This window comes from Barbatula barbatula (assembly GCF_947034865.1).
Source record: "Barbatula barbatula genome assembly, chromosome: 11".
Classification (NCBI taxonomy): Eukaryota; Metazoa; Chordata; class Actinopteri; order Cypriniformes; family Nemacheilidae; genus Barbatula; species Barbatula barbatula.
The window spans coordinates 18,199,073-18,216,267 of NC_136774.1; the positions used below are offsets into that span (position 1 = coordinate 18,199,073).

The window sequence follows — 17,195 nt, forward strand, 5'->3', positions numbered from 1 at the left end:
TGCACATACGTAACCTCAACGCGACGCAAGTCTCAAAACGTTGCGCATGCGTACACGGAAAAAGAAGAGTGTAACGTCATCGGTGTGCGGCAGCGCGGATCATGGCGAGCAAAAAAAGCTTACTTCTCTCCTCTCTTGCGGCTTATGGGGACGATTCAGAGCCAGATTCAGACCCAGACACCGACGATCAAGGTATTTGCGTTATTCGTGTTATGAAAAACTAATGAAAATAGCAATGCCACCAGCCCATTTCTACCAATGCGGCTAATGTTAAGGTGTGAGCTAACGTCTGATAAAGTGATCGAAATGTTTATAAAGCTTTTTTGTGTGTAAAATATTCTACGGTTATGCTTTTAACTAGTGAATTGAATGATTTTTATATTATAAGAAATTACATTTTACAGTACTCGATGTAATACCGACCAAAACAGCTAACGTTAAATCCGTATTGCAGTATGTGGCATATATTGTTTATATCTTGATTTGTAGGTTATATATTATTAACTTTTTTGCTTTAACTTTTAACTTGTTGTTGTTATATAAAAAAAACTGAAATAAATGTAAATGTACACCAAATGTTGATAACTACTGTCATTTGGATGAGAATGCTAATATCTTGTCGGTATTATTACAACATGTGTTATGTGATACATTCATTCACATTTTATATTACTCTGTCACTCTTAAAATTTAAATTTTCAGAATCCGCGTCTGGCTGTAAATATGGCCTTGGTTGATCTAAAAAAAAAAGTGAATATGTCCTTTCTATGTAGATTTGTCAGAATCTCACGGAGGATTGGTGTCAGCCAGCTATGGGCAGGATGATGTGAGCCGTGTGGAGGAAGGCGATGAAAAGGTCTCGGAGAACGAGGACAGTGATGACAGCACCAGAAATTCGGTCAGTTTTTCAGTTTGAAGGGCAATTCTGTCCTTTTGAAGGGCAAGACTGTTATTTGTTTTACCAAGAATGCTCAAAGTGGGTTGTAATTATTTTTTTCCACATTAGTCGTTTTGTCATCAGGGACGGATCTGTATGCTCTGAATATTTCTGAAGCGTTAGCATTAGGACATGTCATATGTTGCTTTCCTGACAAGGAGGTGAAATCAGATGAGAATCTGTGATGTGTGAGGCCCGCTTCTATCCGATCTTAACTTCAGTGTAGAGCTATCAGGATTATTAAATAATCTTCTCATCGCGATTGTTTCAGATTATCAAAATGATTGCATATCTCTATAGAAGACACAAGGGGAGCTGTAGTGCCTGAATATCGCATATTTTAGTCAGTGTACTGTATATATTGTAACTGAAGTATGGTAACACGGGTAAAATGTACCACCACAACACCATCTCTTAAAAGCGGCCATAACTCAGACAGTTTCTGTATATCTCATGTTAGTCTTGAGTACTTACAGAATAGTATCCAAATCCAGCATTAAATCCACCGTGTTTATAACATTCATCAACCAAATGCAGCGAACAAACAACACAGCTGAAGATCGCGAACGTAATGCTCTGTCTCTCTCTACGGTACACAAGTGAAAGTGACTTGTGCGCATGGTCCTTCTCCAGCTCTCCATGGTTGATGCGTGGGCTTTTCCGGGAGAATTGTCCAATAAGAGACTAAGAAAAGTTGTTACGTAACGGTTTTTCATGTTCGAAAACTTTCCAACACTGGGGCAGTGTATCGAGCACAGAAATATTACATAATACGTCCAACTCGTTTTTTGTGTTAGAGATGGCACAATTTAATATTATTTAAATTATATCATATTATAAAACACATCTCAGTGTGAAAACTAGTCTACCAAAATGTTATTAACATAGAAGAAATGTGTTATTGTAATCTTTATTGTAAAACTGAGAAAAAACAGACTAGAAACAAAAAATGTATCGTCATAATCACAATTATTTATTAGAAAATTTATTTTTTCATCAATTAATCAAATTTCGTAATCGTGAATAATGATGATAATAATCATAATCGGACCTTTTCCTTCAAGAATCATAATAAAGATTAAATATCTTTAATATGATATAAATAATATTTTAATAACTTTCACTTCTTCTCAATAATTAATTCCAGCATTGGAACCTTACCCTTGCACTCCTAAAGGGGGAGCCCTTGAAAACAATTTTGTCTGGTTATGTGCAATCCATTTGTACCTTCATCTTTATTGTTCATATTTAAACATATTTTAAAATAATTGCGTAAATGCAATGATACACTGATTTAATTCACCAGATTTAAGTGTAGTCTGAAATCTGAGTGTTATTTACCAAAAAGGGAGCCAGATAAATAGAGGGGAGGGGTTAGAAAAAAACTGAATCAGTAACATCTGAAAAAGATTATTTGAAGCAAACTTTTTTTAATCTGAATTTTGTACACAATAAAGGTAGATCACATAAAAGTACACAAGACCAGATGAGTTGAATTCTGTAAAGTGGTTATCCTGTGACAGTTGTGATGTTTCTATTTGTTTGCAGGAAGAGGAGTCAGACCCGGGACAAGCCCAAGATGATGTGAAGGTATTTGCCTCCACCCTAAATTCCATTCCTGACTGCTCAGGGGGAAATCTATATAAGTCTCAAGACACGCCCACTCATGTTTTTTTGCCTGCAGTGGGTAATATGAGGTTATTCCAGGGCCCATAATCTATATTATGTAATTTCAGGTTAAAGGCCTTGGTGTTTTTATGCCAGTAGAAATTTTGTCCCCAGTCTTGTTCAACTTCTATATGGATGATTTATCTAAATGCACCATTATATACTGCTCACTTATGGTCAAAGTATAGTGCTTCAATGCTTTATTTTGTAATTTTTTTCAACAACTTCGAGTCTGTAATGAAAGTGATGATGATGATGATGATGTATGCTTTAGTATTGGTAGTAATTAGCTGTACTAAGAATAAAATAACTTTAATAATAAAACACATTTTTAGTTCCCCTGCTGATTTTGTAAGTTTGCCTGCTTACAAAGAAATGAATACTCTATCATTTTTATGGTAGGTTTATTTTAACCGATGGAAAGGTGTAAAAAGGTTATACATTTATTTGAATTTCATTCAGTGAAATAAGTATTTGATCCCTGAGCAATATGTTTGATCACTGAGCAAAGACTTTGCGGATTGTCTTGACAATATGTTTTGGGTCTTTGTCATGTTAAAGGCACGTCCACGACCCATCTTCAGTGGTCTAGTTAAGGGGAGGAGGTTCTTGCCCAACATTCTACGGTACATGGGCCCTTCCCTCAATGCAGAGAAATCTTCCTGTACCCGAGCAGAGAAAAAGCCCTAAAGCGTATGTTTCCATTACTGTGTTTCTCTGAAGGGATGGTGTTCTTGGGCTCATAGTCAGCATTTCTCTCCCTACCAAAACAGGAGTCAATTTTCTTCCCCTTTGACCACAGTCAATCATTGAATCATCATTTGATGTTTATTGTCAAACTTCAGACAAGCCAGGTGGGCTTTCTTGGGCAGGAGGACTTTGCGGGTGCTTCAGATTTTCAACATTTGTGGCATAGCGTGTTACCAATTGTTTACTTTCTAACTGTGGTCCCAACTGTCTTGAACTCATTAACATGCTTTTTCTCTGTAGTTCTGGGTTGATCTTTAACCTTTCTCATGATCATCTCTACCACATTGGGGAAATCTTGCAGGGAGCTCCAGAGCAAGAACAATTGTTAATAGTTATTTTCCTAATAATAATATATTATCACATCAACAGTTGTCTCCTTCTAACCAGGCTTCTGTCTGTAGCCTATTCATGGTTTGTGCAGGTCTACAACTTGTCCCTGACATCCTTTGAAACGTATTTGGTCTTGGACCATGGTGGTGGAGAGGTTGAAATGAAACATACAGATTCTGTTGGCAGGGATCTTTTATATACATAAAACGCGGATTTAGGAGTACTTTGTTAAAGTGACAGGACTAATCTGTGGTCCATGTAGGCACATAACCAATCTGTGGAGCCAGAATTCTTGCTGGTTGGCAGGGGATCAAATACTTATTTCACTGACTGAAATGCAAATCAATTTATAACCTTTATATACATTTTTTCCCAGATCTTTTGGTTGATATTTTGTTTCTATCAGTTAAAATAAAGCTACCATAAAAATGGTTCTTCACCTTTTTCTAAGCAGGCAAACTTACAAAGTCAGCAGGGGATCAAATAATTATTTCCCCCACTGTAAATGTTAAGCAATCTAAAAGGAATTCAGGCAGCAGTACACAACACTGCAGAGACAAGTTTTCTCATGCTCTGAAATTACTTAATATCATCATAATAGTAGCTTTGGATGACAGACAATTTTGGAGCCACACCTAAAGAAAGATTTGTACTTTATTTAAAGTTACTAAATGCGCTAAAAATGTTGTTTGGTAATCAGATCAGATGATTGTAACAAATTTACATCATTGTTGAATTGTGATGTTGCCAAATGTAAGGATTCGATGTCCATGATTTTATCTTAAAGGAATAGTTAAAAATATCTCCTTTCTTCCAACAAATACATGTTTTGTAATAACGTGAATTTGATTAAATAAGCACCACAATTATGTTATATAATATTTTAAATGGAACTGTCCCTTTAAGTTCACAGTCTATTTGGTTGCTATATATTGAAGTATTTTCTGATTAATTTAATTTATATTTATCACTGTTTTAAAATTGCAAGAATGCCAGTCCTTTAACCCATGGTCACATTTTTTGCCTAATCCAAGTGCAAAAGACTGCTTTTATTCAGGCCTCCCCCTTCTCTAGGGAAGATAGATGAGTCCTTTTTTGTGTCTTGCATTGTTTTGCCACAGCAGTTTTTCAAGTGAAAGAGCTGTTGTTAGGATTTGGCCATTTGGCTGCAGGAGATTAATCTCTCAGCGAGTCATATCTCTCCTTCAGTGTGTGCTGTCCTAGGCACATTTTCTACTTGGGTGCTTTTACGAGACATTTCTTCCATCTACCCGTACGGTTGCTGAGTGACTGTATCTGTGAGATGCCAGTGAATAAGGGAGGGACACTGTGTATTTATTTTATTATTCAGGCCTTTTATAAACGTTTACCGTATTGTCATGTGTAGGTTTCAAGATTCCAAAACGAGAGGTTTCAAATAAAGATGTACAGACAAGCAACAAGCTTTATATTTCTCATCTTAATATATGGCAGTTTGTCATTTATGTGACTCCATCACAAGGGGGCGCTAACACTTATGTTAAATTTGGACAAGCAGGCACAGATTTTGACCATGACTAATCTTAAAATGAGTAGATATTGGTGTATCTGTCAGTCTGGCCAATATAACAGTCACTGGTTAATCATGTAATACTTCCTGTCGATGTTGACATGAATAGACATTGCTTTAGACCATTTTGCAAACTTTCACGACACAGTTTTATAAGCACTTTCTATTTCCTTTTTTTTAAACTACACGAAAGTTAAAATCATTTGAATGATTTAGTATTTATAACTATATATTATATATGTACAATTAAATAGAATAAAATCAAACAGGAAGTGTATATGGACCAATTCTGATTTCTAATGTTGTTTTTTCTCAGGATGTGCCGGAAGGGGAGATTAAAGATCCAAATGAGCTTGTTGGTAAGAATCTTTTTAATAACGAAGTCATTTTGACATCTTCGGTAAGACAACAACATCATATCCATTGTGACTGGAAATGGGTGTTGGTGTGTGTATTTGTGCGGCAGCCAAATGCGTGTAAATGCTTTGGCAGAGGTAGGCACAGGGGTGGGTGGGTGTGTGCCTAGGCATTGCCCAGGAAATGAGTGTTTCAGGTTGGGCTTGTTTCAATTCTGTTTGATTTGTTTGGAAATACTAGTGAGGATCAGTGGTTTTCCTATTAATTTATACAATGTGGATTTCTTTCGTTATCCTGATAGCCTATTCAATATATACAGTAGTAAGTCAAACAAGTTGCAGCGCCCCAAACTTATGCCATTGGTTAAGCCAAATATTTAACCCAATCAATCAATTTTAAAAGTGGCCAAGAGCTCTATACAAGAGGTCAAGCTATGAATGACTTGCTTGTCTTGTAGTATTTATGTGTTAAGCTAGGATAGAGGGGAATATTTTAATAAAGAAAAAATCCCACATATCAGTTTTAAAATCTCTTTGGTGTCTTTACTTTAGCTTGATTTAGAGAAAGGATACTATTGTTGTGAAAAACTCCAACGCAATAGTTGTGTAATACTTTGGAGGTCTGTAATGTGGAGTCTTCAACTTTGCCTGTGTTTGAGTACAAAAGTATTTATTTCCTCGCATATCTTCACGATGGGGTCAGCGTCACACAAATTACAATAACAGTTGCAGGGTGTTACTGTACCCAAGAGATTTTCCAGAATTTGGGTGTTCGACTTGGCCCTGTTTTCTTCTTTTTAAGGATCAGAATAGATCCGTAGAAAGGACTTGCCAGACACTCAAAGATTTGCTTTGTGTCCGGACACAGAAGATCTTCAGATTCAGGCCTAATTCTTTCCTCCTACTCTTTTTTTTGTTTTTTTGGTCCCTTTTGAGATGTGTGTTTGTGTGTAAGATGTTGCCCTTGTGGACGCTGGGCCCTGAAAATGCCAGTGAAATGAGTCACGTACGTTTGACGCATGGTTACTCTGATGGAGAGGAAACTACAGACTGACCCATGAGAGGTGATCTGCAGTTCTGGGATCGGTTTGGCAGTTTGGGGAAAACACAAAGAACGGCAGACTGTACGGCAGCACTGGGGATTTTACAGTTGTAAAAGACCACCTTCTACCCCGTAGTCTTGCCAACATTCTTGCAAATGCACGCTGCCTGCTGGTTCCACGTTTACTCTAATCACACAATAGTTACCAAGACGACATGCTTGAATGAGTTATGAAACACACGGCTTTAACAAGTTACATAATATTAAAAAATATGTACAATACTTAAACAAAACTTAAATACCAGCTTAAGTTAATACAGCACGAAACATTTTTGGTGCTCTGGATGGTTGCCAACTGCTTACCTTATGCATTCTTAGTGGTTTATTGAGCACTGATAGCCATTGTTTATATCTTTTATGCTGAAATATTGTAGAGCAATGCTACATGTGTGAATGAATCTTGCCCCGGGGATGTTCTTCAGTTATTTTTTGTCATAAATGGTTTCAGGTTTCATACCTACATTGATAAGTTTCCATCGCTAGAGGTGCTGTTTTTACACTGTGTGGCACGCTCTGGGAAATATGCCACATGTAAACAGCCCCACCCAGCCGATCCCTGCTTTTGTGTGCGATTTTGCTGTGTAGCAGCACATGGAGGCACATGTTTAAGCTGACAATCGCAAACTAAGACCTGCCCAGAACTGCAGCCAGGGGGTGTGAGAGAGGCAGATGGGGAGGAGGGGTGTGTAGGATAGAAAGAGAAGAGGTAAAAGGGAATTCAGAAATGGCCTGTTCCAACCAGTATGGTTTGAGTTGTGTTTCAGGGTGCCACGCAACCACAAATTACGTTTTGTTGTTAATTCGCTCCAGCAATAGCTAGAGAAAACTGCTGAATGGTGCCTTTTAATTTGGGGAATAAAAATACCAAAAACTGTTACTGCTGACGAAATTTTAGCGTCACCTCAAGTTCTATTTTTCTTTACATTATGTTACAAGTTGAACAGGGAATTCAGCATGTCTGTTATGTGTTTTGGAAACCGCATTCCCCTGTTGGGAGAAGTATTTTCTTTAGGTGTGTTTATTTTTATTTATAAATATCTATATTTACTTTTGTGTGGAAGGTTTCTTTCAATTGCTTAGGGTTAGAGGTTTGAGCAAAGCATTGTGTAACTCATTCCACATATAATAGTAATAACATTGCAATTTTCAAAGTAAAGTTCTGATGTACTAGAGCAATGGTTTTTCTTTACAGCACAGTTTTCAGAGAAGGTTCGGAACATGTCTCCTGATGAGATCAGAATTCCTCCCGAACCACCTGGGCGCTGCTCCAGTCATCTGCAGGTGAGATCAGATGTTCTTGACATGTTGCCATGAAACTCGACCCAAAAATGAAAATTCTGTCATCATTTACTCACCTTCGAGTAGTTCCAAATCTGTATACATTTCTTTGTTCTGATGAACACTAAAAGATATTTGGAATAATGCTTATAACGGACAGATCTCAACAGTCATTTACTCCCACAGTAGGACTTTATCATTTTTTTATTCTGTTTGAAGAATGTAGGACAAAAAACAATTCTGGGGCACTTTTGACTACCATTTCGTTTTTCCTATTATGGTAATTTTTGGGTGTTGAGATCTGTTTGGTTACAATCATTTTTCAAAATATCTTTCTCTGTGTTCATCAGAACAAATAAATGGATACACATTTGGAACAACTCGAAGGATGAGTAAATGATGACAGAATTAAAATTTTTGGGTGAAGCATCCCTTTAAACATTTAATCCACAATGTTTCTGTAATATCCACAAATGTGGCAAACTTCTTTCGAAGTGACTAATAGTCAGATGTGATGAACACTCGAGCCCTTCTGATATAATAAACATTGTTCAGGAAGTTTAAGATCTGGATGCTGAAATTTTACATCAGGGTTTACCTGTCATTTATGAAACTTTTGTGTGCCACCAATCCCATTGTATGAATGAACGCATGTTGATAAATGAGGTGCTTGAGAACAAAGCCTTGACATGGAAAAACGTAATCTCACTAAGTAGAAGAGATTGAAACTTTGACCTTGCAAGTTCAAACATCCATCCTTTGTTGAAAAAGAAAGAAAATAGATCATCATTATTAGTCACCCTGTATGTTTGTCACTGGTTTTTGCAAATATCTAACCAATAAAAGGTTTGGAAAAAACTTGGACAACACAGTATTTCATAATTTAAAAAGTACAATGTTTCTTCAATTTCCTAAAAAAAGGACAGCAACTGTATTATCGCAATTACTATAATATTGACTGCATCAATCATGAGCCATCTTTCTATTTCTCATTCCTTTTCAGATAGGACATCAAACTGGTCAAACGTACACAGATCTTAAAGCTAACTCAAAATACTTAAGTTTTGTTCATAGCTACTGCTCAAACATCCCTTTGTTTAGGGTTTAAATGTCTCCTGCATTGCCTGCTCCTTTGTAATTAGTAGGTGCAATAAACAGCAGTGGACAAGACGTAAAGACAGTGTTTAAGTTTGTCTACTTTAGGCTGGTGTTCACAAAGTCAATGCAACTTCTCATAGAACTCCCGAGGCACAATTTGCATTCTTTCAGCTGTAAAACTTGCGTTCAAGATAAAATAGTGCCAACAGTTTATTGCCAACAACATTATCAGCTTCCTATGGATGTTTCTTTTCTAGCAGGATGCATTATCGTCACAGCTCTGTTATGGTTTGACTGCCCCTCCTTGTCATAAAGGGAGAGATCATGTGGGTTTATTGTTTGAGCTCTTGGCAGCATCTTTAGACCACATGTTCAGATCTTGGCTGGATGATGTTCAATATCTGAGGGTGTGGCGTTCAGGGTTTAAGGGGTGGAAGTTTTGGGGGTTGTGACAAAGATCTTTGGCTGATCTGCCGCACCTTGGGCTAAGGACAGGCACTTGGCCCTTAACCATGCAGTGTTAGTATGTGCTGTTAGTACATGCCCAGGGCTAAACATTCAATGTTGCTGTCGAGATAAAAAATAAATAAACTTTAGTGGCACTTATAACTTGTCTGCTAGATTGTCAATCAATATCTTTGTGAAAGTTCACCCAAAATGTTTCCTCATTTACTCACCCTCATGTCATTCCAAACCTATATGTTTGTTTTGAAAAACACAAATGGAGATATTTTAAAGAGTGTTTGCGACCAAGCCACATTGCCCTCCATTGACTTCCACTGACACAAAACCACCGAGACATTTTTCAAAATATCATCTTTTGTGTTTTCAGACGATAGTTTTGAATATTAGATGACAGAATTTGTAATAAAATCCAGTGCTCTCATTGGTGAGTTCATGAAAGGAGTAGCAATGTTCACTTCATAAATGAACAAAGTATCATTCATGATCACTTTTATGGGGTTATTTACAATTTTGGAGCTGGACCATCCTTGTTCTGGTTCAATGGGCATGTCAAGCATAGCCAGAATATTCTTATATAAGAATTCCCCTTGTGCTCTGTGGGATTGAAACACCATGAGGATGAGCAAAACATTAATGGGTGTACTATCTAGTCGTATTGCTTCCTGTTGTAGCTTTCCAACTCTTAAGCTGTCTGGGCAGGTACATGGGTGTGGTTTTTTACACTTTAGTACTAATAGATGGTTCTAGATTTTTTGTGTCATGATTAATATGCTTGCCCTGCAGCTATGACTATCACTGCTCAGACATGATCTTTATGCCGTCAAACATCTGATACGGTCTTTCTGCCGATCTTCAAGGAGTACATTTTGTACGCATACATTTTTTTACGCATACACTCTGTCAGACATTTACAAGAACTTCTTAAAATTCTGTTGAAAGCAAAGGGGTTATTATTCGTGGAATGTGAGAAGGAACAGTTCGAGGACCTAGAAATGGCACATCTCCAAGTGCTTCTTGGAGTCTGGTTGTCAAAAATCTCCCTCTGGTTCTAGATATGCACACTTTCACAAAGACTTTATTCATTCCAAGTGTCTCACTTGTAGCAGTAGGACTTTGCTTTTTTTATTTTGTCTCTTGAACGTTTGTTACATTGACTAGTGTTTAAAAAGAATGCACATTTAAATTAACTTTTGTCATTTTGCAGACACTTATTCAAAGTGACTTGAATTAAAAAACATCACCAGTGTCATAAACACACTTGAATAAATGTAAACATTTATCGGCAGAAATAATTGAATGCAATCGTTTTTCTGTTTGTAGGAAAAGATCTCTAAACTTTACGAGCGGAAACTCCATGGAGACTTTGATACAAACAGCCATATTCAAAAGAAGAAAGAATTTCGTAATCCAAGGTCTGATGATATCAAGCATTTATGATCCACCATGCTCCAGATATAAAACAAAACGCAGAATTCTTTATATGATTTTCTTTGCGGTCTAACCATGTGATTGTGTGTTCTAGTATTTATGAGAAGCTCATCCAGTATTGTGGCATTGATGAACTTGGAACCAATTATCCAAAAGTAAGTGTAATGGTTTCATGTTTAAAGGAACAACGGGTAAAGAGAGATGTATGGCTTAGTACATTGTAATATCCTTACACTCATACCATTTGTCGTTAGAAAATATCTTAATTTCCTTAAAAAAGCAAAATTGAATGCTCATTTAAACCTTAGGAGGCCGACATTTTCTTTTTCTATGACGTCATCCGGTTGCACACATAGGCAGCCAAACTGAACACAGACACACTTATAAGTTTTTCTGTAGACATAAGTGCTTGTCAGATAAAAAATATATATAAACAATGCTTAAATAAAGAAAAGCTATTTGATCTATTTTCATATATTTTAATATTGTTGGTCAGAAACAATACAAACATACATATTACTAACCAAAAACCAGATATTATTAGATATTATAAAATGATTTTTTTCCAGATTTTGACATTTCTCCGTCATTAGCTGACCGAGGCTGGCATTCACGTCTATGATACAGAATTGATAACCAAACTGCAAGCATCTCGCTACTGTCTTTATCAGTGTATTCTCATAATGTATAAAGTATACGATAATAGTGGAAGATAATGTCATACTGTCTTAAAGGCGGAGGTTTAAAGCTGTGATTTAATGCATGTGTATACCTTAAACAGACGCTGCACTGATTTTTATTTATTTGTTTGATCTTATGTTTGACGTCTCATATTTTACTGATATATATTTAGATCTATTGAAAACGTGTGTGCTGTAATGTTAAGAGGATTGGTTTAGACATCAAGTATTTTGACGCAAAAGAAATGACGGCCTCAGAGTTAAAACATTTTGTCAAAGTTAATGAATTTTGTGACTGTAATGCTGTTTTTCATTTTACATTTATTAAGTCCGTGCTTTTGTGCATATATTAAGCCATAGATCTTTCTAACCCAGATATGCCTATAACACCATATTTGCTTATCTGCATTTTCTGCTTTCTAAAGCTAAATATTATAAAGATTTTATAACAGGATGCTTTAACTTTTCCACAGGACATGTTTGACCCCCATGGCTGGTCAGAGGATTCCTATTTTGAGTCATTAGGTATATCTTACTTTTGATTAAGTAGATATTGAGTTTTATTGTTTTTTAATTATTTGTGTACTTACCTCCCACAGCCAAAGCTCAAAAAGTTGAGATGGACAAGCTAGAAAAAGCCAAGAAGGAACGGACCAAGGTTCGAGCTTCAAATAAAATGACATGACACGTTTTGTGTTTGGACCACAACCTCACTGATGGTTGTGTATATTTGTTCATCCATCTGTCTTCAGATTGAGTTTGTGACATGCACCAAAAAAGGCACCACTACTAACGCGGCGGCAATGACCACGAATACAACAACTGCCTCAACAGGTAGAATGCAACTAACCTCCACTTAAGTATTATGCATTTGTAAACTTCGCAATATTGAATAATCCAAATAAGTTAAATCCTTAAAACTGACTTTAACTCACTGTGATCCACCATATAACCTGTACGCATCCACTGCTTAGTCCTATTGCTCCCTAAGTTACCATTTATGTTAACATTAACACATGCTGTGATGATCATGCAGATGCCCAGAAGAGGAAGAGCAAGTGGGACTCAGCAGTTCCAGTGACCCTGGCACAACCTGCCCTCCTGACCACCACTGCCACCCTCCCTGGAGTCGTCTCGGTCACAACAACAGCAAGCGGCACCAAGACCACGGTCATCTCTGCAGTGGGAACCATTCTTAAGAAAGCAAAGCAATAAACACAGCCTTGTCAAACACGGACAAGCAACTGGAATAGATGAGGTTTATCTCATTTTCAGACAGAGATGAAAACTGTTTCTTTATTCAGGAGATATTATCATGATGACATAATTATACCACGATGCGGTCCAGCATCTGTGTTCAACTTTGATTGTTTCATATGCATTCTTTTGGTGTTTGTTCTCCTCCCCAGATGTTTTTTAACTGAATCCTACAGCTGTCCTATATTTCTTTTGCACTAGAGTCGTCTGAAGTCTAGAATGTTTTTTGTTCAACTTCAACAGTGCATTCGCTTGGCTGGAATGGTTTTTCTTTCGATAGTCATTTATTGTTAGATGAACAATTTAGTCAGCTCTGCTACTGCTTGTTTTTCCATTTGTTGTCATTTGTACTGAAGGTAGGTCTCACATCATGTAAAATGTACACATGAGTATTAATTATTATTGCATAATTAACAGATGCGTTTATTACTGCGTTGCTCATAACAGGAACAATTTAGCAGAAGTTCACTTCCCCCCCATAATTCGACTTTATTTCATTTCACCAATTCAAATAGTTCTTTTTAAAATGTGAATATTTTGATACGACTCTGGTGTCTTCAGTAGCTCATCTCCATAAAAATAAAAATGTTTTTATAATGAAAATTTCTAAGATGTTTTAAAGGATCTGCCTATGGGATGAGTAATGTCGGATGTGCTCTTGCACAGTATTGAAGATGAGGAATGTTTTATTGGACTCAACACTTGGTGGATGGTATGTGTTTACCAGGTAGATCTCTGATTTATACCTACCCCTTGCTTTTTCCAGCGTTAACCTGAACCATACCAGATGTTTGTTCACGCTGAATCTGAGTGTTATCCCTGGATCTTTTCCTGCGTGATATTTAAAGGCATTTTAAGACCAGCCATTGGAATTGTGGTTTTGCAGCCATATTTTGCCACGATTTTGCGTAATTTCTTCGGCACTTTGTTATAGATATTACACATATTCACACGTTTTGCTCTTTTTCCTCTCATTTTCCCTTGAAGTATTTTTTGGCTTTGAGGATGATTTTATTTGCATGGCCCCAGGTAAGAACATTGCCACGTGAAGTTTGCTAGAAGCAATTGAGAGATTGTGGGCAATATGTGCTGGCTGTGCGTCAGTGTGAGTCAGACTACTGACACACCCTGTACAGGCTCTAACCCCTCTGTTCTTGTCTTGAATTCCGGTTATGGAGGTTTACTCATGTGCATAACATAATTAAAAAGGTGTTAGTAAGTATTTAAACATGCATAGTGATTCAGTGATCAATCCAGGGCTTGACCGACTTTATGAAATGGCACCTGGGGTGGCAGACCTGTCTGTCAATGTCTAGTTTTTGTAAAGAATTGTCAATATTGACAATTCATGTGAACCTCAAGCATTTATTTCTTATAAATGTTTTTTGTTAGTGCCCATTGCTTAACCATAGGAACAATGCTTTTTGTTTTATTTATATTAAAGCCACAAATAATGGTTTTGCTACAGTAACCACAGTTTAACAAACTCTGGTTAAACAAATGGCAAATTGTTAACCTGTCTGTCATTTTTGATTAAAATACATTTACTATAAATTGTTTGTCTTTCTATAGTAAAAACAAGCTTAATTTGAATAAGGGTTTATAAATAATGCTTAGTGATTTTCGAGTAGCCTAACATTTTTAACACAAAGTGTTTTCAACTTTTCTGGTGGGTCCAGCCGAAGTTGAAATCTCGCTCACTCTCTTTAGTTCTCGTCATGCTTAAGAAAAATCGAGGTACCCCGCTTTCATTCGTCCAGCTTGATAACAAATAACAAAAGAAAGTTGTAAATTCTGAGTGCTTCTTTTGTCATGTAAATGATGGAACCGTTTGCATTACAAAGGGGGGCTGCCAGAAGATGGTGGGCAGTGCAGTCGCAAGTGCATGGAAAATGTGATTTTAAAAACATGAATGTTTCAAGTATGACACACAGACATTGTGTATCCTGAAGAGACTCGCTCCTGTTATGTTGTCCAGTAATGCAGCTCGCATAGTTTTGAGGACCAGTTTGACTTCTTCACGCGCCATCGGAGATTGTCTGCATAGTAAGTTAAGTCAAATTAACTTTTGCATGTATATTTAATTTCTGTGCTTGACATGTTAATGTTTTTGTAAAAAAATTAAAGAGTTTTTCTAAAGTTATGTCTGGTGGGTGGTCGGATGTGTCAAGAGAAATCGTGAGGCACCGATGTTTATTTACTTCGGAGATATTGTGCAAATAAGTTGTGCAACATATTTATAAATAACTTTTAGATTTCCAGGGGTGCACGTCCCGTGTGCTTGCACATATTTAACCGTGCAGTATCTTCTAACAGTTGATGTTTGAGCAAAACTTAATATAAATCATCCCATTAAATGAAAATACGACACAGACTCTGAGAGCTTCCAGGACTATTTAAAGTAGATCCTAAAATATCATGAAAGTATTTTGTTACAATAACAATAACTGTTTGACGGAAACTGTTGTTACCATGGTGATTTTCTTTTGGAAGGGAAATCCTGAAGTGACTATGAAGTCAATTCAATGCCACATATGTAACACTGGATCACAAAGTAGCACAGGAACATTTTTAGTAAAAGCAAAAAATTCATTGTATGGACCAAAATGATCGATTTTTATGTGATGACAAATGTCATTGAGATATTAAGTAAAGATCATAAATCATGGAACCTAACCATAAAGATACCTACTGTAATTTCAAAGCCATGTAAAGTGTGAACAGAGGCAAGTTAGAGCAAGTAATATTTCATAAGTCTATGAGTGAAGTCATACGACCCATTTACCATGGTTATACCACAGTTTAACCATGGTATATTTACTACAATTATGCTGATACAACAGGTAAATATATATATAGCATTTTAAACAGTGAAAGTGTAATAACCCGTTTTTGGCAGATTGCACTTGAGTTGCATTGTCTGTTGGCCTGTAGAATAGCCTACATGTAACGTTAGCAGCCATTTGTAGGCCTACTGCTTGAATTTATTGATATCTTAGTTCTTTAACTCGAGCAAATGCGTTGATATACATTTTTGTTAACAAACAGACACAATCACAAACTGCTCTGCAAGGACGATCGATCTTTTGAACGCAGTTTGCGATTCACACACAGATGACGTAACGAGCAAGGCATGCCCAGACCCGTTATACACGCCCCAATCCGTTTACTCCGCCCCCACATCAAACCTGTGCCGCAAAGCCAAACGCACAGAAAAGCGAAGCGCAAAGGAAACACAGAGTCGCAAAAGCACAGGTGGCTGAAACGCAGAATAAAAGGGGCCGTGCAAATCAATTAGTAGGTACTGCAAAGGAAAATATGTTTTGCTAAATCGTTGCTGCTAAAGTTTTTCTATGCAAATAAATATTTGTTCTTTTTGCAAAACAATTTTTTTCTCAAGACCAATTTCTTTTGCGAATCATTATTTTTGTTTGCAATTTTATTTATTTTTGATAATTTTTCCTTTTGCAAAATAAAATTTATTTTGCAAATATATATGGCATTGAATTGACTTCATAGAAACCCTGAAGTTAGGCTAAAAGCTAAAGTTTTTTAAACAATGGGTTGCATACTGAAAAATGCAGACATACATTTAAGATATAAAAATGTGCATAAATGTAAGATTAAAAATGACTGTTATATACAAGTATCTCAGTCAAACATAAAATTTCACTTGATTTAAAAATAATATAAATGTGAAATGGATGAATGTGAGGAAATGCACTTGGAACATTTTTGATATCCTGCTCTCTCTCTCTCTCTCTCTCTCTCTCTCTCTCGCTCTCTGTCTCTCTCTCGGGATTGATTTACCACACACATCCCTTTGTAAAGTTTCACTGTGTGCTAGTGGGTCTGATTGTAACTTTGGGAAGGACACACCTTGTGTCTGATTCATTGTATGCTTAGCGTTATACATCTCTCCAGTGGGACTGTGGTTCCCATGGTTCCACCAGTGCTTTTATTGCAATAAGGCCTTCCCAGAGGAAAAATGTATTGATCAGAGAATGCTCTTTTATGGATTTAATGGAGTTCTCTGTTGTCTAGTCGCTGACGTTTCTCCTAATATACTGTCTTGAATAAAGAGAAATAGAAACAAATGAGGAGATTGTTAAAATGCATTAGGATTATGAAGATGCCAAATGAATGCACATTGTAGAAGTCATATAATCTGCTTTTGATAAATGATTAAATTCATATTGGAATCTTCAATAACATGGACTTTTGACTGTAGACGTGGCTAATCTAAACTCAGTTTGACATTGTTGAGATCTCTTCCGAAACTCTAATAAAGACATTT

At 36.6% G+C, this 17,195-nt stretch overlaps 1 protein-coding gene across 1 annotated transcript; it reads left to right on the forward strand.

Moving 5' to 3' along the window:
• Positions 1-54: 54 nt before the first annotated feature.
• Positions 55-15,040, forward strand: sap30bp (SAP30 binding protein). The gene is made up of 11 exons (XM_079467366.1): positions 55-192; positions 774-898; positions 2,486-2,527; positions 5,551-5,593; positions 7,885-7,973; positions 10,854-10,945; positions 11,056-11,116; positions 12,115-12,166; positions 12,241-12,299; positions 12,394-12,475; positions 12,678-15,040. The coding sequence occupies exons 1-11, from the start codon at positions 102-104 to the stop codon at positions 12,854-12,856; spliced, it is 915 nt and encodes a 304-aa protein (XP_079323492.1). The 5' UTR covers positions 55-101; the 3' UTR covers positions 12,857-15,040.
• Positions 15,041-17,195: the final 2,155 nt, after the last annotated feature.

Coding starts and splice junctions, on each gene's coding strand:
- sap30bp (XM_079467366.1), top strand. CDS start 102: ATGGCGAGCAAAAAAAGCTTACTTCTCTCCTCTCTTGCGGCTTATGGG. Junction 11,117..12,114: donor TTGGAACCAATTATCCAAAA/GTAAGTGTAATG, acceptor ACTTTTCCACAG/GACATGTTTGACCCCCATGG. Junction 12,300..12,393: donor CCAAGAAGGAACGGACCAAG/GTTCGAGCTTCA, acceptor ATCTGTCTTCAG/ATTGAGTTTGTGACATGCAC.